Consider the following 25,512-nt stretch of genomic DNA (forward strand, 5'->3'; position numbering starts at 1 on the left):
CTCTCTCTCTCTCTCTCTCTCTCTCTCTCTCTCTCCTCCCCTATGTGTAATGTGTGTGTGTGTGTGTGTGTGTGTGTGTGTGTGTGTGTGTGTGTGTGTGTGTGTGTGTGTGTGTGTGTGTGTGTGTGTGTGTGTGTGTGTGTGTGTGTGTGTGTGTGTGTGTGTGTGTGTGTGTGTGTGTGTGTGTGTGTGTGTAGCAACAGGCTCACCCTGAGTTAATGTCCTGGCATAAACTGGATATTCATGATAGTAACTGGGGTTAAGTGAATGTTTTATAGACCCTGGCTGATTGAAATATAAAACTGAGTAGACTAAAGCCTAAAATCTAAAGCCTAAACTATTACAGTAAACTGTTCACTGATACAGTATTGTATCATGGATAAGATTAGCAATCGCAATGACAGGCAGCACAGATAGGGAGCTAACAAATGAATTGGTTCAAACGGCTGTAATGACTTTTAAACTATGTGTGGGAAGTTAACAGTTGAACCCCTCTCCTCCCCCAACAGGTATCCAATGTATGGGCTTACAAGACACGTACACATAAGTGATCATATAGACCAAGATGGCCACAAAAAAGAAAACTAAATAAAACACAATAACAAGCTGTAAACAATGTACCTCAAAGAAACAAGAGGAATTCATATAAAATGATGTAGGATATAATGTGTTTTGTCTTAAGTGCCAGCCATGCTTTCTCCAAAAATCCTGCAAAACTGAAAATCTCCTCCACAAAAAAAATAACTCAACATACAACTCTCAGACTGCCAAAACAAACTACTGTGGTAGTGAAAGGGTTAACCATATGTAGTGTGGTAGTGAAAGCATTTACCCTTTGTATTGTGGTAGTGAAAGGATTAACCTTCTGTAGTGTGGTTGTGAAAGTGTTAACCCTTTGTAGTGTGGTAGTGAAAGGATTAAAGGTTATACGAGGTAGGACATGTATTCAGCTTGTAGACTATAGAACAACAACAAGTTATATGAGGTAGGATGTATGTGGAGATTGTAGACTATAGAACAACAGCGGAAGACTCTGTCTATTTGGGTGGAACTTGGAAGAATGTAAACAAAAACAAGCTGTTTACACGACAACTCTTGTTGTGTGCCTTTAAACACAGAATACTGTCTCCCTAAACTGGAAATCAGAGTTCACTCCAATTTGTGATGTCATCAAGAGTCATCCATTGATAGTGAATTAGTGGTCGACTTTGTGGGTTGATGGAAATTGTGTTTGAACTGTTACATCCAAATGACTCTTGTTTAAATGTAGCACTTATAGCAGTGGATAAGACATTGACCACGAGTACTGAGGCTGCGGTTACATTAAAGGCAAAACGATTTCGTTTCATTTCACTTTCAGAACGTTGTGTATTGGCAGGCAAGTTAGACGTCGTTTGTCTCCTGTATGCGCGGGAGGTATTTGTGTGTGCGCCTCGGTCGGGAGTGTGTGGAGCCAGGCACGCGGGAACTATAAAACGGCAGGGGGTGCTGGGGGGTCGCCAGATGATTTTTTTTTTTTTTTTTTTTGTGGTCAGGCCACTGAACTTAGAAGCAGGCCAGGCCAGTGTTTCTATTTGCACCAGCGCAATAGTTAGATAACCTAGGTGGGGAACAACCAGGAGATCACTGCAACTCACACAAGTTGGAGAACTATCTCTCTCTCTCTCTCTCTCTCTTGCTCTCACACACACACAAAGGGAGCCGCATGTGATTGGTGGAGGCGGGATCCTTACGAAAAACTGCTAATCATTGACACATGCTAGCCTGTAATAATCCCCCCCAGAAAAATTTACTTTGCATTTGATATATTGCAAATATATGCCATCACACACACTGGCATTTAAAGGGTTAGAATTATAAAATGAATATGTGGTGTTATGATCAGGGCTGAAGTTGAATAAAATATTGTATTTATCAATTACAAAAAACTGAAAATCCATAAAAATCTGTGTTGTTGCTAATCATACATATGCTAGCCTGTTTTTTAACAATAAGTTGTGATGCCATCACAAACACTGGCATTTAAAGGGTACAAATAAAAAAAATGCCTGCACCAGAATGCAGGAAATTAAGTCTTTGTAACAAAAAAAATCCTGGTGGGGGACCCCCAGACCCCCTGCTTAAAAAGTGGCCTGACTGGGGCTATATTTCCTGGCCTGAATGATTTCCCCAGTCCGGCCCTGGTTAAAAGCCTCCAATGCTTATTAGTGTGTGTGCGTTTGAACGTTTGCATGTTTCAACCATACATTTCCATTTAAAATATTTTTTTTTACCTCCTATAATAGTGGGGGTCGCGGCTCTCTGACACCGTTTTTTTTGGGTCGCGGCCTGAAAAGTTTGGGAACCCCTGGTCTAGCCTGTACCCCCCAGACATGTTGCTGGCCCCGTCAAAACAGTATCCTATCAGCCTCTCCATGGGCAGGTCGAGGCGTAAAAGTATTTTATACACAAAAACAGCGTCTCGGCTGTTGTGTCTGGGCCGGGCATTGTAAAAACCCCAAAAGAAGTTCTGAGCTTCCAATTTGTCATCGGCTAACTGTATATTACACGAGAATTGTTCTTTTCCAGTGAGTGACATCAGTGGTTCCGTCAGCGCTCAAGCCAAAGATTGGGCTTTTGGATGCTTTGCCTCTAATTTGTCGCTGAATATCATGGGCAAGCAGCTGTAAGATTTCGTTTTGGATGTTGTTGGACATCCAGTTGTCTCTCTTTTGGAGCCAATTCTTCAACTCGGGATCAGACTCGGTGCGCACTCTTTCCATCATGAGCTGCCATAACACCCCATCCCTATTTGCATCACCCCTCAGTGGAAGCCCCTGGCGCCCGAGGGGGGGTATAGGGGAACAGACTCAGTTAACTCTTCAATACCTGATGCTGAGGCTGAACCTGTCGTCTCTGTCTCTCTCTGACGTTTATCAGATTTAGTGGGACTGTCACTGGGACCGGCGGGACGTTTCGAAAATAAATCTGATATTTTTCTTTTCTGCGAGTGAGACATTCTGTGCTAGCAAAGTCTGACTACTAGCTCAAATCGACTGACTGCGCAAGCACTGTATCACATTGCTGAATTAAAAAAAGAAAAAAAGAAAAAAAAAATCTAACCCTAACTAACCATACTGTCATGCACTTGTCCTAATAAACTAACCTACACTGTAGCACTCAACACTTTGATGAACATTGTTACTCAGCTGATAGAGTTGTGCCCTTCCTGATGGCTTGTCGTACAGAATTTGTAAGTCGCTTTGGATAAAAGCGTCAGCTAAATGACTAAATGTAAAATGTAAATGTAGCTCAGTGGTTCGTGGCGCGTGGGAAGGGCGGGAGACGGGAGGTGAATACAATTAGTTGTTTCACCTGTCATTCAATCAGTCTGTGACAGTCTGTCATCACTCGAAAATCTACTCGGTTTTACACGTATGATTGTGTACATACAGTAGTGTAATGAATGAATGAAAACTTTATTTAACAGATTGGAGAATGGCTACAATACAGTACGGCTCAATACACACAATATTAAAATGGTGACGTGCTTTGAGCAGGATAAACTTATAATATACAGTGTTACAGTTATACAGTTACAGTATATACAAATATATAAATACTGTCATAAAAAAAAAAAAAAAAATTATATATATATATTTTTTTGCAATAATTGAGAGGGGGTGCTGCAGCACCCCCCGCACCCCCCCTTCCCGCGTCCCTGTGGAGCCCCGCTGGCCAGCACAGCTCCAACACTGGCATTTACAATACGCAGGTGCGTGGGCTCACGCTGTCTATACAGCGCGATAAAAGGACATATAATAAAAAGACTATTAAGTAAATAAACAGTGTAAAGATATATCGCTTATATATCTCCGTCACATTTAACCGTGGAAAGAGAGCGGGCGAGTGAAAATGTCCGGCTTTTTCAGTTTCAGTCTCACGGCACTTTGCGAGCGTCTGAAGGCTCGGGCTGTATTTCTCGCCGAACATATAAATTACAGAATTAAAGCGATATTTGTTGCCGTTCGAATGCCATCTGTTCATCGGTTCTCGAGTTACATGCGGTTATGTCAGGCGAGCGTCTTTTTACGCGCAAGTCAGATGATCTAAATCTGGCTAAAGTGATATTACCATCCCATCTATAGGGTTGATATTAGGAGCAGGGCTGGACTGGGGAAATAATTCATACCGGGAGATATAGCGCGAAATATAGCCCCAGTCAGGCCACTTTTTAAGCGGGGGTCTGGGAGTCCCCCACCAGGAAAACTTTTGTTACAAAGACTTAATTTCCTGCATTCTGGTGAATTTTAGTGCATGTGAATCACTAAACAACAATTGCTGTCTCAATCACAATTGCTTAGTACAATGTACTGTTATGAACCTCAAATAAAACTGTTGTGGCACTAGCAATGCTACTCTCTCCACCTTCAAAAAGAAAAAAGCAAGAGCACAACATATTTTTCTATATAATACACTTAACCACTCTCTCCACCTATTCAAACAGAGCAAGAGCACAATACACAATACTTTTGATGGGTAGTGGTGCATCAGTAAACTGAATAGGGATTCAGTTTACTGATGCACCAGCACCACTACCCATCCAAAGTTAAAATAGCCCTTTACACAAACATTAAATAACAGACCTTTCATTAACAATACTATAATAACAGTAGCCACTGCCAGAATAGTGTGACACATGTATCGCGTGTGGTGAGCACACGCATACATGCACAATGAAGACAGAAGATTGCGTTGTCTCAATCATTTTAACTATAAAATTATGAGCTCAAAGTATGAGCTCACTGACTGAAATTTGCAACAAAAAGCATCAATTGTCAAATAATATTGATCACATTAACTAGACTAGATGTGTTTGAGGAAATTAGAAAGGGAACAACAACTTAAACCTTGTGTCTGATCAGATTCTTATTTTTTTGATAACTTTGCAGTGATTATGTTTGTAGCCAATATATGTGGCAAAGGTGTGTAATCTTTTAATTATCTTGGAGTTTTTTTGACTTTCTCTTTCATAAATTGTTTATTCAACTTCAGCGCCGATCATAACCACCACATATTGTTTTTTGTAATGTCAGATTTAACAACTCCTTTCAGAAAAGTGGGAGTATTTCATTTTTAATCTGACATTACAAAAAAAACGAAAAATGGTTATGATCAGGGCTGAAGTTGAATAAAATATTTATGGAAAAGAAAATGGGAAATTATTTCAACATATAATCTTTTTATGGCGTTTTTCAATTTAGTCCCCTAATATGGTATAGTATAATACTTTAGTTTTCAGACACAAGGGTTAAATTATTTATTTGTTTCTTGGCAGATTTAACATTGGGCTTTTGACAGGGGAGATGATGCATTGCATGGTAACGTATGAATATGAATTGAAAATGGGGGACCCTGATGTAAACAAGACAAACGTCTTTCTCAGGTCTGCATCCCCTTAACAATTGTGTGTATTGAGCCGTACTGTATTGTACCCATTCTGCAATCTGTTAAATAAAGTTTTCATTCATTCATTCATTCATTCATTCATTCATTCATTCATTCATTCATTCATTCATTCATTCATTCATTCAACGTTAGCTAGCTAACATCCACATGTTTCTCTTTATCACTGACTAACCTGCTGGTCCCTTGACCTTGGTGCAAGAAAACATTTGATAAATGTTGCCAGATTTAGCAGCATCTCCTGTAAGGGCCTTTCTTTTTCTTTGTTTTATCCCTCTCTCCTCCACCCTTTCTCTTTCTTCCACTGTCCATCTTGACATCAACGTTAATTGACTTTCGCTCTATCTCTCCCGAGTCCCACTGGCTGTTATTCTGCAGAGTGCCATCTGCCATTCCATTCGCCGCCTCCGCTGTCAATCAGTTGTATCGCCTGGTCCCGCCTCCACCAATCACAAGCGGCAGCCAGGCTCCATTTGTGTGTGTGTGATCCGCGAGAGGGAGAGAGTCAGAGAGATAGTTCTCCAACTCTGTCGCAGACAGTGAAATCCTGGTTGTTCCCCACCCACCTAGGTTCACCCACCTAGGTTATCTAACTATCGCGCTGCCACAACTAGAAAGAATGGCCTGAAGAAAATAAAAGAATAATAATAATTTTTCTATATATATATATATATATTTTTTTTTTATCTGTGCAGGCCAGGCCACCGGGAAAACTCCCGGTGTTCCCGATGGCCAGTCCGGGCCTGATTAGGAATAGAATAGAATAGACTTTTAATTGTCATTGCACAGTATACAATGAAATTTCAGGGGAGCTCCCACAGACCGTAGTACAATATATACATACATGAACACATAACACATATAACACTGTACATAACAGAATATTTTAAATAATAAAGTGCATGATGGGTGGTAATCAGTGATTATCAAGTCCAGGTAAGTGCATGGTGCACGTGAGGGGACAGTCAATGAGCGTTTAACAGTCTGACTGCTTGGGGGAAAAAGCTGTTCTTAAATCTTGAACTCTTGGCATGTATGGACCGGTATCTCCTCCCTGAGGGAAGGAGCTGAAAGAGGGGATGTGCTGGCTGAGACTGGTCCTTGATGATACATTTGGAGCGGTGGAGGCAGCGGGAGGTGAAGACGGAGGTGATGTTTGGTAGAGGAGTCCCGACGATCCTGCCTGCCGCCTTCACCACCCTCTGTAGAGCCTCCTGCTCTGCCTTTGTGCAGCTGGAGAACCACACAGACACACCGTAGGTCAGCACACTCTCAACCGCACAATGATAGTCATCATAATCGGACTTTATAGAGTGAAACACGAACAATGTAAGAGAGCACAATAACACACATAAACAGATCCCATACCTCCCCATCCTCCCGCTTCCCCAAATGAAGCAATAGAAAATAATTTAAAAAAAGCATTACCTTTGTGAAGCTGCTGGGCAATACACGGAGTGGTGGTAGAACTAAACATATTGTTTAGGCTTCAGCTCAAACTCCAATCAAATAATACTAGTCGCTCTTATGTAGCTATAGGCAATAACAAATAAATGAAGTCATGTCTCTGACCAGACCAGGAAATTAATATGTAGCCGGGAGTAGAAATAATTTTATATATATATATATATATATATATATATATATATATATATATATATATATACACACACGCATATATATACATACATATGACATACCCGTCCGTTCGAGGGAATGCTTTGATAACGAAAATTAAGCTTATATAATAATAATAGAAGTATTGTAATAATAATTTTAAAGAGAATAGGCTATCTTCAGTCAGCCTTAATTCAGGCTATGGTTCTAGAGCTGCATTTAAAGAGGAAAAATCAAGCATAGTCTATATTTAATAAGAGAACAATTTATTTATTTTTATTCTTATTTATTTACCTTTTTTTTCTCGCTGGTAGTATTAAAAAAAAGGGGGGAAAGGGGAGGGATAAGCCGTGATGATGCGGTAGACGGTCGGCGATTCCTTTTTCTGCTTCAGTAACTCGGGCTACATTTTGGTGTAATAAGGTTTGGACAGATGTCAAAGATATCTCCAGTTTGGCGAATCGTTCGTTCATACCGCTGTTCATCTTATTAATAGCAGATAGAATGTTTGAAAGTGACGGGTTGTCCTCCATGCGTTGCTCACTAGTACCTCCCCTGCTCACTAGCGTATTTTACATCTTGAGCAATAATATTTGCGTCTTGTAGCAGCATTCTGTGATATCAAATAAAATCAAATCAAATGTATTTAAAGGCCCGACAACACACGTTAATGTCCCCATGGGCCGGACACGTCTTCTTTAAACAAGTTGACAACAAACTTGATATCATCTGTCATATCAAGGGCACGCGGACGTCGGTGTCTACTGCGCATGGGCGTTGGGCGTGAACGGCTCCGTATCCGTATCTGGCTCGCGCATATTACATGGCACTGTTGCCGGCGAGTTTTCAAAATGAAAACCCCCTTTGAGCGTTGCCGCTAGGAAAATGAAATTGCCTGCCAAAACCTGACATGCAGCTCCAGGACCAGTCTCTTGATGACAGCATCACCACGGTCTCTCTGACATGCAGCTCCAGGATCAGTCTCTTGATGACAGCATCACCACGGTCTCTCTGACATGCAGCTCCAGGACCAGTCTCTTGATGACAGCATCACCACGGTCTCTCTGACATGCAGCTCCAGGATCAGTCTCTTGATGACAGCATCACCACGGTCTCTCTGACATGCAGCTCCAGGATCAGTCTCTTGATGATAGCATCACCACAGTCTCTCTGACATGCAGCGTAAGGAGAGACTCCTTCACACTCACAACGCAAAACTGAGCTACACAATAATAACACAATGTGATTTCTATTTTAGGGTGATGCTCCATTGAAATGGCTCAGTGGCCAATGGCAACCCTGGTAGCCTACTGGGCAGGTCCAAGACCACCCCTCACAGTGACCAGTGTGACCACATTACTAATAACACTCAAAACAGACTCAGAATCAGCCTAACCCCCTCTCCCCCTCAACCAAATTTGTTGTCTTGCTAGCAAAAAATCCCAGGATGAGATCATGTTGGGGGTTTTTGGTTGTGTGTTTACTTTCCTGTTGGTTAGCCACAATGAGTGCATTTTACAGCACATTCTCACAGTATTCAGGATCCTGGTTCTGCTCTTCGTTGGGATATAGAAATGGACGTGCAGAGCTCCTATGAAGGACATGAGCTCAGTGGTTGTCATGCTCCCTTGGCATCTGTCTGAGTGTTGCTCTCGTCAGGGGCCTTTAATCCTATAGCACCCCCCCCCCCCACCACCACCTCCACCCAGTCCATCCCAGCGGTGCCATTCCTTCCACCCCGGCAGCAGAGAGATGGCAGGTGTAGAATGAGCCACCGTCAGAGCTATTCTTAGCCCTGATAGTACCAGACAGAATACAGGCTATCCTGGATACAGCCTATCACAGTCACCCTGACATCTTCCTAAGGAGGCTCATGTCCACAACAACACAGGAAATGGCTGGCTGTAATTATCTCTGCTCTCTCTCTCTCTCTCTCCATTCACTCTTTAACTCGGCTTGAAAAAAACAAGGTGGCCGCTTCCACTTGGGCACCAGAATTTCCTTATCCAAAGCGCTTTATAACTTGTGCAAAGTGCCAACTTGCTCATCGGGAGCAGTTAGGGGTTACGTGTCTTGCTCAAGGACACTTCGACACGCAGGAGGGAGCCGGAATCAAACCAGGAACCTTCGGATTACCGGACGACCTCTCTACCCCCTGAGCCACTGTCGCCCCAATAATCATATTGCTTAACAATAAGAAAACACTAGGGTCCTGTAACCTCTTGTGTTTTAGCCACCCACTGGGGTTGTTTTGTCACACGGTGGTTTAAATACACACTCCGGGTTAGTAGCTACTCCTCTTAAGTCAAATCAACGATAACATTCATCTGCATCTCCCCCACCCAGGGCCTCTCTGGCCTGCAGTCTGCCTGATGGCCCAGTTACAGCTAAGAGCCCCAAGCAGGCGGGACCGCACGGCCCACTGCTGGAAGCATGTTGTAAGCAGCAGCAGGAGTGGCAGGGCTTAGTCAGCTCTGATATCACCCGTGTTTGCATGATAACACAAGCCCTGCAGGCTGCTGCACTCACGCAACATTGTAGTTAAAATTGTAGGTGACAAAGTACTAGAAAATGTTCCTCACTGTCTCACTGTCACTATGTTAATTCCATTATGAGTAGATATTACTCGTTGGTTGTGTCAAATACGAGGGTAAGACATTTCTCTCCTCTCTCCCAGTCAGGTCAGGATGGACTGTTATTTACTGACTGGCCCTGGACATGCTGAGTAAACAGAGTAGAATGTGAAAGATCTACACACCCATTATATAACCATATAACGTCCATATCCATAGCCATGTGGAAAGCATTAAACCGATGATGACAGACACAATGATCCACCAGAGAGGCGTTTTTAAGCCACACCTCTGTTGGGAAATATTTAGGAGTTTCTCTAGAGGAACAGCCTCTTGAGTATGGATCAGATGTTTGGCAGGAGCATCGCAGTAGGAGTGGGAGGAGAGCAGTACTGTTCACTTGCCTCACTGTGGGATTGTTGTCTTTCTGGCGTGGAGACAAGTCACTCTGCACTGTCCTACTCCTTCTCAGACGGCATTTGACAAGATTTAATTCCTGACTTTCACTCATAAGGAGTGTATAGACAAAGAGAGTGTCCATTAATTTTATACTTTGATACTTGATAGTACTCATGATGATACAGACAGGATGTTCAGTTACCATATGAAGAACTGAGAGATGTATTGGAACAGCGCAGCTATATGTTGCCACATCTCTCCAGCCATGCTTTTTAGGTCACGGTTCCAACACACCAACATTATGGCAAATGCACTTACCGTCTTCTCCAGAGTCAGATAAGAAGATATAAACCAATTTCCCCTCTGTGTGTTCAGTAGAAAGCTATCCAGCTGCACGCTAGCCTAATTTAGCACAAATTAATGGAAGCTGATACGGACCACTAGCCTAACTGTTAGCCAAAAACACCTTTCTCTGAGTTTTAAGCTAGGCTAGTGGTCTGTATCCATTTCCATTAATTTGTGCTAAGCTAGACTAGCTTTCAGCCGCATAGCTTTCTACTGAATGCACAGAGAGGAAATTGGTATCTATCTTCTTGTCTGACTAATGTTGGCGTCTTCCTTTAATCCTCTCAAGTCAGGCACGCAAATTAGATTTTTTTAGCCAGGCTCATATCATTAGATCAGATTACTCTCATTGTCATTATACAGCACAAGTATGCTACAGTACAACGAAAATAAGTTTGGCATCCAACCAGAGTGCAAATGTAGCAGTAAAGTGCAACAGCAATATACAATGTACAGGTGGTTAAACTGGGTACAAGATATACATGTTAGTACTACTGAGTGTAGTGCTAATCAGATGTACGTATGTACTGTATGTACAGAGTTGTATTATATAAATAGAGACAGTATGACTACTACTACCAACAGTGTAACTAGTAAGAGTAGGATATGTACAGATATAGATATAGTAAAGGACTATGTGCAGGTAAGTACAGGCCGAGGATATATATATATATATATATATATATATATGCGGTGAGAATAAATAATATAATATAAATAATATAATAAATATATATATGGTATATACAGCAATATAGTACATGCTATCATACAGATCTAAGGGTTATGTGCAGATGTACAAGCAAGTGTATATATATATATATATATATATATATATATATATATATATATATATATATATATATATATATATATATATATATATATATATATATATATATATATATATATATATATATATATATATATGTATATGATATAAATATATAGATATAAATATATAAGTGTAAATATGCTGTATATTCAGCACTGTTGTACACGCTATCATACAGAGTAGACAGCGAAAGCAGTTGGTAGGTAGGTATAAATAAATAAAGTATAGAGTATATAGAGTATATGCAGAAGAGTTCAGAGTCGCACAGTATGGGTAACAGAGCCTAGGGTGTAGGCATTGGAGTCAGAGTTCAGAGTTTATATGGGGGGGGGGGGGGGGGGGCTGTCAATGTGGCACAGAGATGAGGGAAAGAAGCTGTCCCTGAGTCTGCTTGACCTGGGCTGGAGGTTCCTGTAGTGTCTCCCGGAGGGTAGGAGGGCAAACAGTCCATGATTGGGGTGAGAGGTGTCCTTGACAATGCTTAACATACTACTGTCACGTGGGGACCCACTAGAAGAAGGCCCACAACAATCATTTTGGGTCCCAGCCAAAGAAACCAGGCTTTAGGCTATATGACTGCTTAGCATTAGCTTGATTGATTGATTTTATTTTGACAATATATAAATAACATGTGACAGAAGCACAGTCTGGAATACTGCCAAGGATAGACTTAGCTTATTTCCAGTGTGGTCCTTGTAGGGGGGTAGGGGAACGAAGTGTTCAGACATGTACAGTACACCAATGTACAGTTTCTTTCCCTTCGGATGTATATATTTTTTATGATCTCTTTTTACTACACAGTTCTGTATATCTGTATGTCTTGTATGTCATAAATGTCCTGATTAATTGAAAATGGGGGACCCCGATGTAAACAAGACGAAAGTCCTTTTCTGGTCTGCATTCTCTTAACAGTTGTTTTGTATTGAGCCATACTGTATTGTACCCATTCTGCAATAAGGTTTTCAATCAATCAATCACATGCATCATACAGACATCGTAAAGACACATGCCATCACAACACATCACATAGACATAACATAGACACATAAAAATATGTAAAAGTGGTGTGACATCATCATGTTAACCTATACCGTTGCACAGGTAAGATGTGACATCACATCACAGCTATTGTTTGTCCATCCATTCCAGGCTCCAGCTGCCCTTTAATTCCTTGATGAGGTCAGAAGAACTGATGTCTTGTTTTGTGTCTACAGCGGGCAGTTCGCCATCGTCAAGCGCTGCATCGAGAAGAGTACGGGCCTGGAGTACGCAGCCAAGTTCATCAAGAAGCGGCTAAGTCGAGGTAGCAGACGAGGAGTGAGGAGAGAGGAGATAGAGAGGGAGGTGGACATCCTGCAGCAGATCCAACACCCCAACATAGTGAGGCTGCATGACGTGTACGAGAACCGCACAGATGTGGTGCTCATCCTGGAACTGTGAGTTACTACATCACAACAGTAATATAGTATACTCCACCAGTGACTCGCTCCATTTTGGATTGATTGATTGAATAGTTTATTGATTTAAATGAATAGCACATATACAATTTAACAGGTATACATATCAGCCCACCATTTACCAATAGGATTAAAAAACACAATAAAGCCATAGGCTTGTTTCCATTGCGGGCCTTCCCTTACACTCGACAATTAGTGTTAAACTTAAAGCAACACGGCAGCATTATGGGAAATGTGCTTACTGTCTTCTCCGGACTCAGACAAGAAGATAGATTCAGTAGAGAAACTCTGGGAGAAGTGGTCCGGAATGACCTTAAAGATTTGTGTGTGAAGTTATTTTTTATTATCATTATTATCATTATTATCATTATTATCATTATTATTATTATAATTATAATTATAATTATAATTATAATTATAATTATAATAATAATAATAATAATAATAATAATAATAATAATAATAATAATAATAATAATAATAATAATAATAATAATTATTATTATTATTATTATTATTATTATTATTATTATTATTATTATTATTATTATTATTATTATTATTATTATTATTATTATTATTATTATTATTATTATTATATTATTAGCACAAATTAATGGAATAGGATACAGACCAGCTAGCCTGGTCAAAAACACCTCTCCCGAAGTTGGCTAGTGGTCCGGGACCGTCTCCGCTTCCATGTTCAGATCCATGTCCCAGATCAATACTATGTGCCTGTCAGTTGCTAGGAACAATCTGTCCTGTGTGTGTGCTTGTTTACTTATCTGTACATAGGTAATTTGCTGACCCCTTGTTCGCTGCGATATTGGTTGGGGTGGAGGGAGAGAGGCCACAGAGCGTGCCCTCTGGGAACAGTGAGGTCCCAATTAACACTAATTGAAAGTTCAATCCAATCAAAGCAGGGGTTGAATGGCACCCTGACCCTGACAGGCTGGTACACTATAGTCACATGCTGTGTACTGTGCTGAATCACACGTTGTTCACACTGCTAGCTCATCAATGGTTTTTATGTTTTCCTGTGAGAACGCAAGAGAGAGCCAACGTGTGATAATATTTCAGAGCGGATGCCCATCTGACTGTCAGAGGATTCCTCAGTGATGTAAATTAACTTAACCTTCTGTAGTGTGGTAGTGAAAGGGTTAAAACAGGAAAGCATTGTTTTCCAGAAGTAAAGATATGTAAGGTGACATAGCCTGGGTTTGAGGCCTTTCTGTTTAGAGTTTGCATGTCATGTTCGTGTGGGTTTCCTTTGGTTAGCCTAGTTTCCGCCCATACTATAAGACACGTGCCTGCTGGGTACAGACTCCTGGCATTAGAAGAGGAGCGGGTCCCCTGGCGCTGGACTCTGGCTGCCTGCTGTACGTCTCTTAAATTGTTTGGACGGGTTAGATGCCGAGGATACATTGCTGGTGTAATAGTATGTAAAATGTACATAACAAAGAGTTCCCTTTCCTTTCCTTCAACCCTGCCCACTGGATCTACATGCTGTGTTTAAGAGCTTTCGTGTTGCGGATTATTGGACCCCATGGTATGACTCCATGAGTATGACTCTCTCTCTCTCTCTCTCTCTCGCAACTGAGGGAAGTAACAGTTGTGATTGGAGGATCAAGAAGAGAGGGCAGGGCACGGTTTGAGATAGGCCAAGTCAAACACAGTATCAAAAAGCGACTTGTTTACCTCTCTCTCTCTCTCTCTCTCTCTCTCTCTCTCTCTCTCTCTCTCTCTCTCTCTCTCTCTCTCTCTCTCTCTCTCTCTCTCTCTCTCTCTCTCTCTCTCACACAGAGTGTCTGGAGGAGAGCTGTTCGATTTCTTGGCTCAGAAAGAGTCTCTGAGTGAAGAAGAGGCCACACAGTTCATCAAACAGATCCTAGATGGAGTCCAGTACCTCCATTCCAAAAGGATAGCACACTTCGACCTCAAGGTATGTAGTTCTTCCACCAAGTAACATGTAGTATGGGGGGGGGGGGGGGTGGGGGGTGATATATATTAATAATAATATATTACTGTGGTTTGCCACGGAAGTATGGTTGCAGGAATGTAACCCTTTCACGTGTGCTCTGACCTCACATTATGTGATTATATTTGTGAGGCTTGAACATTCTAATGATAATGACCGACCGCCCACCGGTTATTGAAAGCTATGGAGTTCAAGACTTCCAGGATAGAATTCGGAGAGAATGTTGCAAAAACAAAAAAGAAGTCACACACGACAGGGTAAAGGTTATAATCCCCTGTGTCACCATATATGGCCACATCAGTGCTCTAAATGCAAAATGTCATCAACAGTAGAACGTGGTTAGCCGCTCTGATCACACACCTACTTCCTGCGCACTGTGGCTCGAGTCCAGGCTCTCAAGACAGACACTGTGCCGTTATCTCCCCTCCATTAGCGAGACGTCACCCACACACTGTTCTCTCTGATAATCGCCATCCTGTTTTTCTAGCACTCCGTCTTCCACGCTCTTGCTTTCAGTTTGACGAGGAGAGAGACTTGGGTCGTCAGAGCCCACTCACTTGAGTCACCCGTCCAAAGCTCTGTCTCTCACAACACTGTCAGTTCCAAGTGGACGTTACGCTCCTGTGGAACACATGGGGGTGTTTCTTCACTCAAGAGCAATGCAGACTGTCCACTGAGTCAACATTGTTTTGAGACTTTTATATTCAATAATTGCAGGACTGCAGTTACGCCAATGAATTGTGAGAATGTTGATGAAAGAACCTGCTTTTGGCAAGATATCTGACATCTTCTGCACTTTCCATGGTAATATACTATAGACTACCATAATAAATCCACTGTTTTTATGCCCATGTACTGACATCAGGGCTGGCTCTGACCAATTGGCTGCCCTAGGCAGGATTTTATCTGTTGCCCCCTTGCATCACAGTTTATTCTGTTCCATACGGTAAAGGGAGAGAAGAAGACGAAGAAGTTGTTTGTTTGGAGAATTTCTCACTTGCCATCCAAATGAATGAGCCATTGTAAAACACTCATTTTCCATGGGATTGTTATAAATGTTGGAACTGTACTATAGATAAGACTTCAGTATTTCGAAATAACTAGTAGTATTAGTAAAAAAAAATAAAATAAAAAAATTATTATAAAAAAAAGTTATTTTCTTTTTGTTGCCCCCTCTGGGTGGTGGCGCCCTTAGCATTTGCCTATACTGCCTATGCCTAGAACAGGCCCTGACTGACATATATTGAAAATGTCTATGTTTTTCTTTAATGTCTGCTACAAGGTCAGTATGAACAGGTCACTGTTCTGTATTGTCTATCAGATCTGTTGACTGACTGCCTCTGTCTTCTCTTCTTCTCCTCAGCCTGAAAACATCATGCTACTGGATAAGAACGCCCCTCTCCCACGCATCAAACTTATAGACTTTGGGCTGGCACATAAAATAGTAGCTGGAGCAGACTTCAAAAACATTTTTGGCACACCTGAATTTGTCGGCAAGTATTATCAACCCAACGTTTGAGAGATTGATTGAATTGATTGATTGATTGATTGAAAACTTTAATTAACCGATTGCAGAATGGGTACAATACAGTACAGGTCAATACACACAATTGTTAAGGGGATGCAGACCAGAGAAAGACTTTCGTCTTGTTTACATCAGGGTCCCCCATTTTCAATTCATCAGGACATATGACATACATGACATACAGATAGACAGTACTGCTACATCTATACATTTATGACATACCAGATTTGCAAATACAGTACTGTTTGTGATACAAAAAGAGTCCAGAAAAGAGTATATACATTTGATGTAGAAACTGTACATTGGGGGAGGTTGGGTAGGTGGGATGGGGTTGGGTGGGGGGGGGGGCTGTACATTGGAGGTGGTTGGGTGGGTGGGGTGGGGTGGGGAAGGGGGGTTGGGTAGGAGGGGTGGGTGGGGAACACTGTACAACTGTACAAGCAAAACTGTACATTGGAATATTGACAAAACCATACTTGGTCATTTACTGTACATTGGAGGGGGTTGGGTTAGGACATTTACATGGGCCAGTTTCGAATTGCAGTCTCCCGTAGGTGTTCTTTGAGAGTGGTTTTGAAAGTGGGTAGTGATTCACATTCCTTTACAGCTTTGGGTAGGGCGTTCCACATTGATGTGGCATAATTGCGAAACGTGTTTAGTCCCTTGTTTGAGCCGAATCTGGGTTTAACATGATTTGTGGAGCTCCCTCTGGTGTTGTGATCGTGGTATTCACTGACCTTTGGGAAGTATTTTGACATGTACATGGATACCTTGGTCGTGTAATGTATCTTGTAGACCAGGCCCATTGCAAGTTGCTGTACTCTGTCGTCTACTCTAAGCCATTCTAGGTTGTCAAAGTGGGCAGGGGTGAGGTGGGTTCTAGGAGTAAGGTCAAGCAGTAGTCTGACCAGTTTGTTTTGAGATGTTTGTAATTTTGTTTTTAGCGCCTTTGAGGTGCTTTGGTACCATGAGGTGCAAGCATAGTCGTAGTACCCTTGAATGAGTGCTCCTGCCAGAGTCTTCAGGGTATTCTTGTTTACCAGAGAGGAGATCCGGTACAAGAATCGAGTTCGTTGGTTGACTTTTTTTATTACATTGGATGCCATTTTGTCACAGGAAAGATTAGCCTCTAGGATGGAACCCAGGTAGGTAATTTCATCTTTCCTTGTGACAATATTGTCACCCACTGTAACTGAGAAGCTGTCGGTCTTGCTGAGTTTGTTATTTGAACCGAAGAGAATGGACTCTGTTTTGCCCATGTGTAATGATAGTTTGTTATCAGCGAGCTATATGCAGATTTTGCTTAGTTCCGAGCTGAGGGTTTTTTCAACCTGTAACTTGTTCTTGTCAGAGACCAGCAGGGCTGAGTCGTCTGCGAACAAGAACAAGTTGCAGTCACAATCTGACGACATGTCATTTGCATAAATTAGGAACAGTAGCGGTCCTAGTATGCTTCCTTGTGGAACACCACAGCTCACTGTGAGGGGGGGGGGGGTAGGGTACCGTTTACCTCCACCATCTGTTCTCTCCCCTCCAGGTAGGATTGCATCCAGCTCACTGATAGACTATCAAAACCAATTGCTTTTCGCTTGTCAATCATCGTGCCGATGTAGTCGTCGTACTTCTGTCTGACATTTTACGAGGAGGATTATTTTTTGGCCCAGTGTTGTTTGTGATGTGGGAACGTGTGGTATCTATTTTCAGCTCCAGAGATAGTCAACTATGAGCAATTGGGATTAGAAGCAGACATGTGGTAAGAACCCTGTTATTACTGTCACTGTAACGTCTCAGGTTGTAATAGATTTCTTTGGATTAACCCTGTGTTAACCTTTCCCCCACAGGAGCATCGGAGTCATTACATATATACTGTAAGTAGGGATTTAATTTTCATCTACCATCATCAGAATGATGGAAAGATCAGGAAAGATCTTTGATGTGTGTTTTGTTGTTCCAGCTTGAGTGGAGCTTCGCCTTTTCTTGGTGATACGAAGCAGGAGACGCTAGGAAACATCTCAGCCATGAACTATGAGTTTGATGAAGACTTCTTCAGCAGTACAAGTGAACTGGCTAAGAGCTTCATCAGACAGCTTCTGGAGAAAGACACAAGGTATCAAAGATGGAACTGCATCCATGACCAAGCAGTTTATAACATTTTACAAGCTTATAATGCTTCACACACTATTATAACCTCTTTAAAGGAACACGCCAACATTGTGGGAAATGCGCTTACCGTCTTCTCCAAAGTCAGACAAGAAGGTAGATACCAATTATGTTCAGTAGAAAGCTATCCAGCTGCAAGCTAGCCTAGCTTAGCACAAATTAATGGAAGCTTATATGGACCACTAGCCTAGCTTAAAACTCCAGGGCCCTCATGCATCAACGTGTTCTACGCACAGATCTGTGCGTAACCCGTGCGTACGATCATTTCTAAGCAAAGAGTGGGATTCATCAACTTCAACTTGAACTTGACTTCGTGCTTACATCTACGCACATTTCGGACCTGGCGTACCTCGCGCCCAGTGGTAGAATATATTATTACAACAAGGAAATGAGCTTCTGTGCATAATAACACTGGATGTTCTATGAACCGTAGTTCATTATAGTTCATTGTAAAATAGCAACAGTAGTGTAATTATGGTCAAAACCCTATAAATAGCATTTGGAATAATAGATCTTTCTCTCAGAATGAATGCAGCATGTCATATATGTTACGATGAATTGAAAATGGGGGACCCTGATGTAAACAAGACGAAAGTCTTTCTCTGGTCTGCATCCCCTTAACAATTGTATGTATTGAGCTGTACTGTACTGTACCCATTCTGCAATCTGTTAATAAAGTTCTCATTCATTCATTCATTCATTCATGGTTTATATAGCGTTATCGGAATATACGGGGTGTAGGCTACTGACTGACTGCGCTCCGCGTAGCTTGATTGATTGATTGATTGAAAAGTTTATTAACAGATTGCAGAATGGGTACAGTACAGTACAGCTCAGTACATACAATTGTTAATTGGGGATGCAGACCAACTTTCGTCCTGTTTACATCAGGGTCCCCCATTTTCAATTCATCATAAATCATAAAGCTCAACTCGTTATTATTTTGCGCACAGACCGCCGAAACACGGGAACGTTTTGATTATATTTAAAAGGCTTTACGTTAAACGAAACAAGTGGAATTTCGAAGCTGTAAGCAGAATAAGTCATATGAATATAGTGTTCTTCCCCCTTTTTACTGTACAAGAAAGAATAGAAAACGCATTGCAATGACACCATGCAGATAGTGGACAGACTATATGATGGAATTCAAGTTCATGTATTGAAAGGCAGGATACATCATACATGCAGTGAGATTCATTGTTCTTGTATATGCTCTCGTATTATATTGTTTATATAGGCTACCCAATACTGACATCAAAATAGATTGTAGTAGTATGCCTCTAGAAATCATGCAGCAGGTAGAAAATTGACGGGAGATCCATCGCGATTTGGAATAGAATTGAGGAGAACTTTAATCCGTGGGTATTAATCAAACAACACGGGAAAAGGCAGTCATATTCCAGCGCGGTCTTTATTAGCCGACAACAAAATAGATGCCTCTAAAAATCATATAGCCAATCGAACACAACTAATAAAGGCATTCATATTGTACAGCACGGTTATAATGACACACAACACAACCAACGCCAAACAGTGGTCAACGAACGGTCTTTATTAGTATTTTGAGCTGTCCAGGCAGAATTGCAGCAATGGTCTTAGGGAGCCGTTGATATCTGACATCACCGTTTACAAATCCGCCTTTTATTTATCCACCTCCGTTACGAGGACCTCCACCTCGGTGTCTGTGTAGTTTCTCTTTTTCGTTCGCTTTGCCATCCTCCAACATTCCACGCACAGGGATTCCCTCATGGTATTTGAAGGGGAGGGCCTGACCATATTTGGTTGGTCGGGGCGGTTTTGGTATGCAAATACGTGAAAGCGTGCACGAGCTGCGGCGCAGGGCCAAGGTGGGATTCATCATGACAGGTGTGCGTAGAGCCTGCTTACGCACGTGTGATGAATGCCGACTTCCCTGTGCGTGCGCTAGTTCTAAATTCCGTGCTTACGTGTGGAAGTAGGTCAAGGTCAAAGTCCACGTTGATGAATGAGGGCCCAGGGCCCTCATGCATCAACGTGTTCTACGCACAGATCTGTGCGTAACCCGTGCGTACGATCATTTCTAAGCAAAGAGTGGGATTCATCAACTTCAACTTGAACTTGACTTCGTGCTTACATCTACGCACATTTCGGACCTGGCGTACCTCGCGCCCAGTGGTAGAATATATTATTACAACAAGGAAATGAGCTTCTGTGCATAATAACACTGGATGTTCTATGAACCGTAGTTCATTATAGTTCATTGTAAAATAGCAACAGTAGTGTAATTATGGTCAAAACCCTATAAATAGCATTTGGAATAATAGATCTTTCTCTCAGAATGAATGCAGCATGTCATATATGTTACGATGAATTGAAAATGGGGGACCCTGATGTAAACAAGACGAAAGTCTTTCTCTGGTCTGCATCCCCTTAACAATTGTATGTATTGAGCTGTACTGTACTGTACCCATTCTGCAATCTGTTAATAAAGTTCTCATTCATTCATTCATTCATGGTTTATATAGCGTTATCGGAATATACGGGGTGTAGGCTACTGACTGACTGCGCTCCGCGTAGCTTGATTGATTGATTGATTGAAAAGTTTATTAACAGATTGCAGAATGGGTACAGTACAGTACAGCTCAGTACATACAATTGTTAATTGGGGATGCAGACCAACTTTCGTCCTGTTTACATCAGGGTCCCCCATTTTCAATTCATCATAAATCATAAAGCTCAACTCGTTATTATTTTGCGCACAGACCGCCGAAACACGGGAACGTTTTGATTATATTTAAAAGGCTTTACGTTAAACGAAACAAGTGGAATTTCGAAGCTGTAAGCAGAATAAGTCATATGAATATAGTGTTCTTCCCCCTTTTTACTGTACAAGAAAGAATAGAAAACGCATTGCAATGACAGACTATATGATGGGATTCAAGTTCATGTATTGAAAGGCAGGATACATCATACATGCAGTGAGATTCATTGTTCTTGTATATGCTCTCGTATTATATTGTTTATATAGGCTACCCAATACTGACATCAAAATAGATTGTAGTAGTATGCCTCTAGAAATCATGCAGCAGGTAGAAAATTGACGGGAGATCCATCGCGATTTGGAATAGAATTGAGGAGAACTTTAATCCGTGGGTATTAATCAAACAACACGGGAAAAGGCAGTCATATTCCAGCGCGGTCTTTATTAGCCGACAACAAAATAGATGCCTCTAAAAATCATATAGCCAATCGAACACAACTAATAAAGGCATTCATATTGTACAGCACGGTTATAATGACACACAACACAACCAACGCCAAACAGTGGTCAACGAACGGTCTTTATTAGTATTTTGAGCTGTCCAGGCAGAATTGCAGCAATGGTCTTAGGGAGCCGTTGATATCTGACATCACCGTTTACAAATCAGCCTTTTATTTATCCACCTCCGTTACGAGGACCTCCACCTCGGTGTCTGTGTAGTTTCTCTTTTTCGTTCGCTTTGCCATCCTCCAACATTCCACGCACAGGGATTCCCTCATGGTATTTGAAGGGGAGGGCCTGACCATATTTGGTTGGTCGGGGCGGTTTTGGTATGCAAATACATGAAAGCGTGCACGAGCTGCGGCGCAGGGCCAAGGTGGGATTCATCATGACAGGTGTGCGTAGAGCCTGCTTACGCACGTGTGATGAATGCCGACTTCCCTGTGCGTGCGCTAGTTCTAAATTCCGTGCTTACGTGTGGAAGTAGGTCAAGGTCAAAGTCCACGTTGATGAATGAGGGCCCAGGAGAGGTGTTTTTGGTCCGTATCGGCTTCCATTAATTTGTGCTAGCTTGCAGTTGGATAGCTTTCTACTGAACGGTCAGATGAAAGATGAGATAAGATAAGATATATTGTATATTGTTTACACTGCCTTTTATTCTATTTTTATTTGTACTTCTCCACTGTACTATAATCCTGTGACCTGTATGTATTCTACTACCTGTACCTCCCCTCCCCCTACCCCATGCTGCTATGATGCCTGAATTTCCCCAAGGGAATCAATGAAGGAATATCTGATCTTATGAATGAATGAATGAATGAATGAATGAATGAATGAATGAATGAATGAATGAATGAATGAATGAATGAATGAATGAATGAAAACTTTATTTAACAGATTGCAGAATGGGTACAATACAGTACGGCTCAATACATACAATTGTTAAGGGGATGCAGACCTGAGAAAGACGTTTGTCTTGTTTCCATCAGGGTCCCCCATTTTCAATTCATATAGACATTTATGACATACACAACATACATGACATTTATGGCATAGGGACATATAGGTATTTAGTACTGATACATTTGTGACATAAACGGTATTCAAATATACAGTACTGTTACCCCTAGATCCTGACAGAGTATATACATATGATGGGGAGGGGACTGTACATTAGGAGGGGGTGGGTGGGTGGGAGAGAAATATACATACGGCGGGGAGGGAATATATACATGCGGTGGGGAGGAGACTGTCTATTATCTTATCTTATATTCCTTTATTGATCCCCTTGGATATCTATCTTCTTGCCTGACTCTGGAGAAGATGGTAAGCACATTTCCCATGATGTTGGCGTGTTCCTTTAATACATTATCATTGGATGTCGCAAGTAAAGTGTTTATTGAATTAATCTGAATCTGACGGCTCATGCCAAACCATTGTGTAACATCTGTAATATATCTGTAATATTATGATTAGGTCTGATTTTGGACTTGTTGTTGCACATGTTCCCATTCAAATACCTCCAGGAAACATTATATTCCCGTGAAACCTCTGTTGCACTCAATTATTCCTGAGTCGGTCAGAATTGTGGTGCTTCCTTGCCCAGCCACTGGCTCTCATGAAATTTGTTTTGCCTTTCTTTCTTTCTTTCTTTCTTTCTTTCTTTCTTTCTTTCTTTCTTTCTTTCTTTCTTTCTTTCTTTCTTTCTTTCTTTCTTTCTTTCTTTCTTTCTTTCTTTCTTTCTTTCTTTCTCTTTCTTTTGTTTGTTTATTTATCGTTTTTTAGAAAGCGGTTGACCATACAAGAGGCCCTTAACCATCCATGGATAAAGGTATGTACTGTATGTGGTTTGTACTTAATAATAGTGTGGCTAATTTTGTGTGGTCATCCATTCCAAACATATCCATTCCAAAGATATCAAACATATCCAAACATATTCTACTTAAACAGCGTTTATACATGTGCATAAAGCGGATCAATAGTAGTGATCTACACGTGCCGTATTCAAGGGTTGACACCCACCTCTTCAAAACATACCACAGACCACACCCTCCCCTCTGAGACCATGCTCTCATCTTTCACCTGTCAAAACACTCAGTGTTGCATCTAGTTGATAGTCTCCCTCTGGCCGGCGTGGTTTGAAACTGTCATTCTGACTTAAGCTAGTTAACAAAGACCAAAGACAGAGAACTGAAGCTGGACCTCTCTCATTTCTGGAACGGCATGGTGTTGACATTTAACATCCTGTGTTGTTAAGCACTGAGTGTGCTCCACTACTGATGGCTGACATGCATGTGAATGGCGTTATGCCTCGTTCTGTTTTTTTTGGAGTAGAACAAGCATGGAGACGAGGAACATAACAGACTCACAGTAGATACGTTTTGGGCTGGCTCTCTCACCTACCTGTGGTTTACACACTAATCCTCCGGCACGGCGTCCGTCCATGATGTTCACCGCTACGTGTCGTGTGCTTCTAAAGCAGTGGGACAGGCTCTGACTCAGTGTTCCTCCGCCCCTTTGTCTGAAGTCCCACGGCCAGGCGGAGGACATCTCCGCCCCCGAGGCCAAGGAGGACGCAGAGCCCGGACAGCTGAAGACCAAGCGTCTGAAGGAGTACACCATCCAGTGCCACTCGAGCATGCTCCCCAACAACACGTACGCCAACTTCGAGCGGTTCGCCCACGTGGTGGAGGACGTCGGCCTGATGGAAACGGGGCTGTCCGACGTGGCGGAGGCTCGCCACACCCTCCAGGGGGACATGGAGACGCTGCTCTCCATCTACAACGAGAAGGAGGCCTGGTACAAGAAGGAGGGTGAGAGTGCCAGGAACCAGATGTCGCGGGTGCGCTACGAGTTCCGGAAGGTGGAGGCCACCAGGAGGCTGCTGCAGGAGGACATGAGGGCCGTGGACGCCAGCCTGGAGAGCATCAGCGGGAAGTACTTTCAGAGGCAGGGCCGGCTCAGCTCTCTCAGGCAGGAGCTGAGCGCCGAGCTGCGGTGGCTGCAGGAGGCGATGGGCTCCTTGCATCCGGAGGCCCTCAGCAGCAGTCTGAACAAGAGGGTGAACCAGGCTCTTCAGGAGCTGCTCCGCACATCCTGTGGAGGAGAACTGGGCCCCGAGGCCGAACAGCCGACCACAGAGTCTGGCTAACTTATCTGCACAAAGAAGAAGACATATTCAATATCATATTGAACTGCTTTTACTTAATACTAACTAAGTTAGTACATTGATTTTATTTGAAGGAACACGCCAACATTATGGGAAATGCGCTTACCTTAATGTAACACTTAGTATTTATTTAATTATATGCTATTGATTGTAATCAAAGATGGAATGATGAAGATCTATTCATTTTCAATTAATGTTCTGTTTTACCGTGTAACAGGGTCAACCAGGAATTTCTTTATTGAAAAAAAAAATGAAATGCAGAAATTCATTATTTCTTTTTAAATTAATTTATTTGTTCATTCCATTCTCTTTTTGTCTACTGTATGTTTATGTTGTTTACACTTCAGGTGTGAAGTCACATATCTGTTCATTAGTGAATCTTATCTTCACATTCGTTTGTCTTTAATAAATGTGCACTTTGGGTTGAATCTTTTTGTAAAATTTGGATACACCCAAATTTAAAAAAAGATTTATGAACTCACTATGCCAACATTACATTTAGGTTGGCATTATATGTGATTCTATTTATAATTTTATATTAATTGATAATAAAATGTGTCTATATTTGATTTATCATATTTCTTGCCCAGGTGATACAGTATAGACAACTACATAAACATTCTAAAAGGACCCAGGTTTATTTGCAGTGTTTGCTAATATCAATAACTGACAGGACATAAACATAAGCTGTTCTCTAGCAGCACAATACCAGTGTATAGTACGTACAGCATATGACACATTTTACCTGTTGGTGTTTGTTATTTTTTC

The 25,512-nt window shown here is 41.7% G+C and overlaps 1 protein-coding gene across 2 annotated transcripts in view; it reads left to right on the plus strand.

Moving 5' to 3' along the window:
- The window catches only part of dapk2b (death-associated protein kinase 2b), a gene marked incomplete at its 3' end in the record, with an annotated part of 47,767 nt that overhangs the window by 12,622 nt on the left and 9,633 nt on the right, over positions 1 to 25,512 (plus strand). Inside the window, exons 3-10 of one of the 2 annotated variants that reach the window (XM_084334529.1) lie at positions 12,429 to 12,650; positions 14,475 to 14,613; positions 16,013 to 16,142; positions 17,879 to 17,927; positions 18,016 to 18,042; positions 18,129 to 18,281; positions 23,361 to 23,406; positions 24,103 to 24,726. In XM_084334529.1, coding sequence (XP_084190655.1) covers positions 12,429 to 12,650; positions 14,475 to 14,613; positions 16,013 to 16,142; positions 17,879 to 17,927; positions 18,016 to 18,042; positions 18,129 to 18,281; positions 23,361 to 23,406; positions 24,103 to 24,726 — 1,390 coding nt within the window. Of the gene's footprint in view, positions 1 to 12,428; positions 12,651 to 14,474; positions 14,614 to 16,012; positions 16,143 to 17,878; positions 17,928 to 18,015; positions 18,043 to 18,128; positions 18,282 to 23,360; positions 23,407 to 24,102; positions 24,727 to 25,512 lie in introns of those variants that run through there. The other variant, XM_084334530.1, reaches the window with a different exon arrangement.

The sequence above is a fragment of the Notolepis coatsorum genome (assembly GCF_963971535.1).
Source record: "Notolepis coatsorum genome assembly, chromosome: 18".
Taxonomy (NCBI): domain Eukaryota; kingdom Metazoa; phylum Chordata; class Actinopteri; order Aulopiformes; family Paralepididae; genus Notolepis; species Notolepis coatsorum.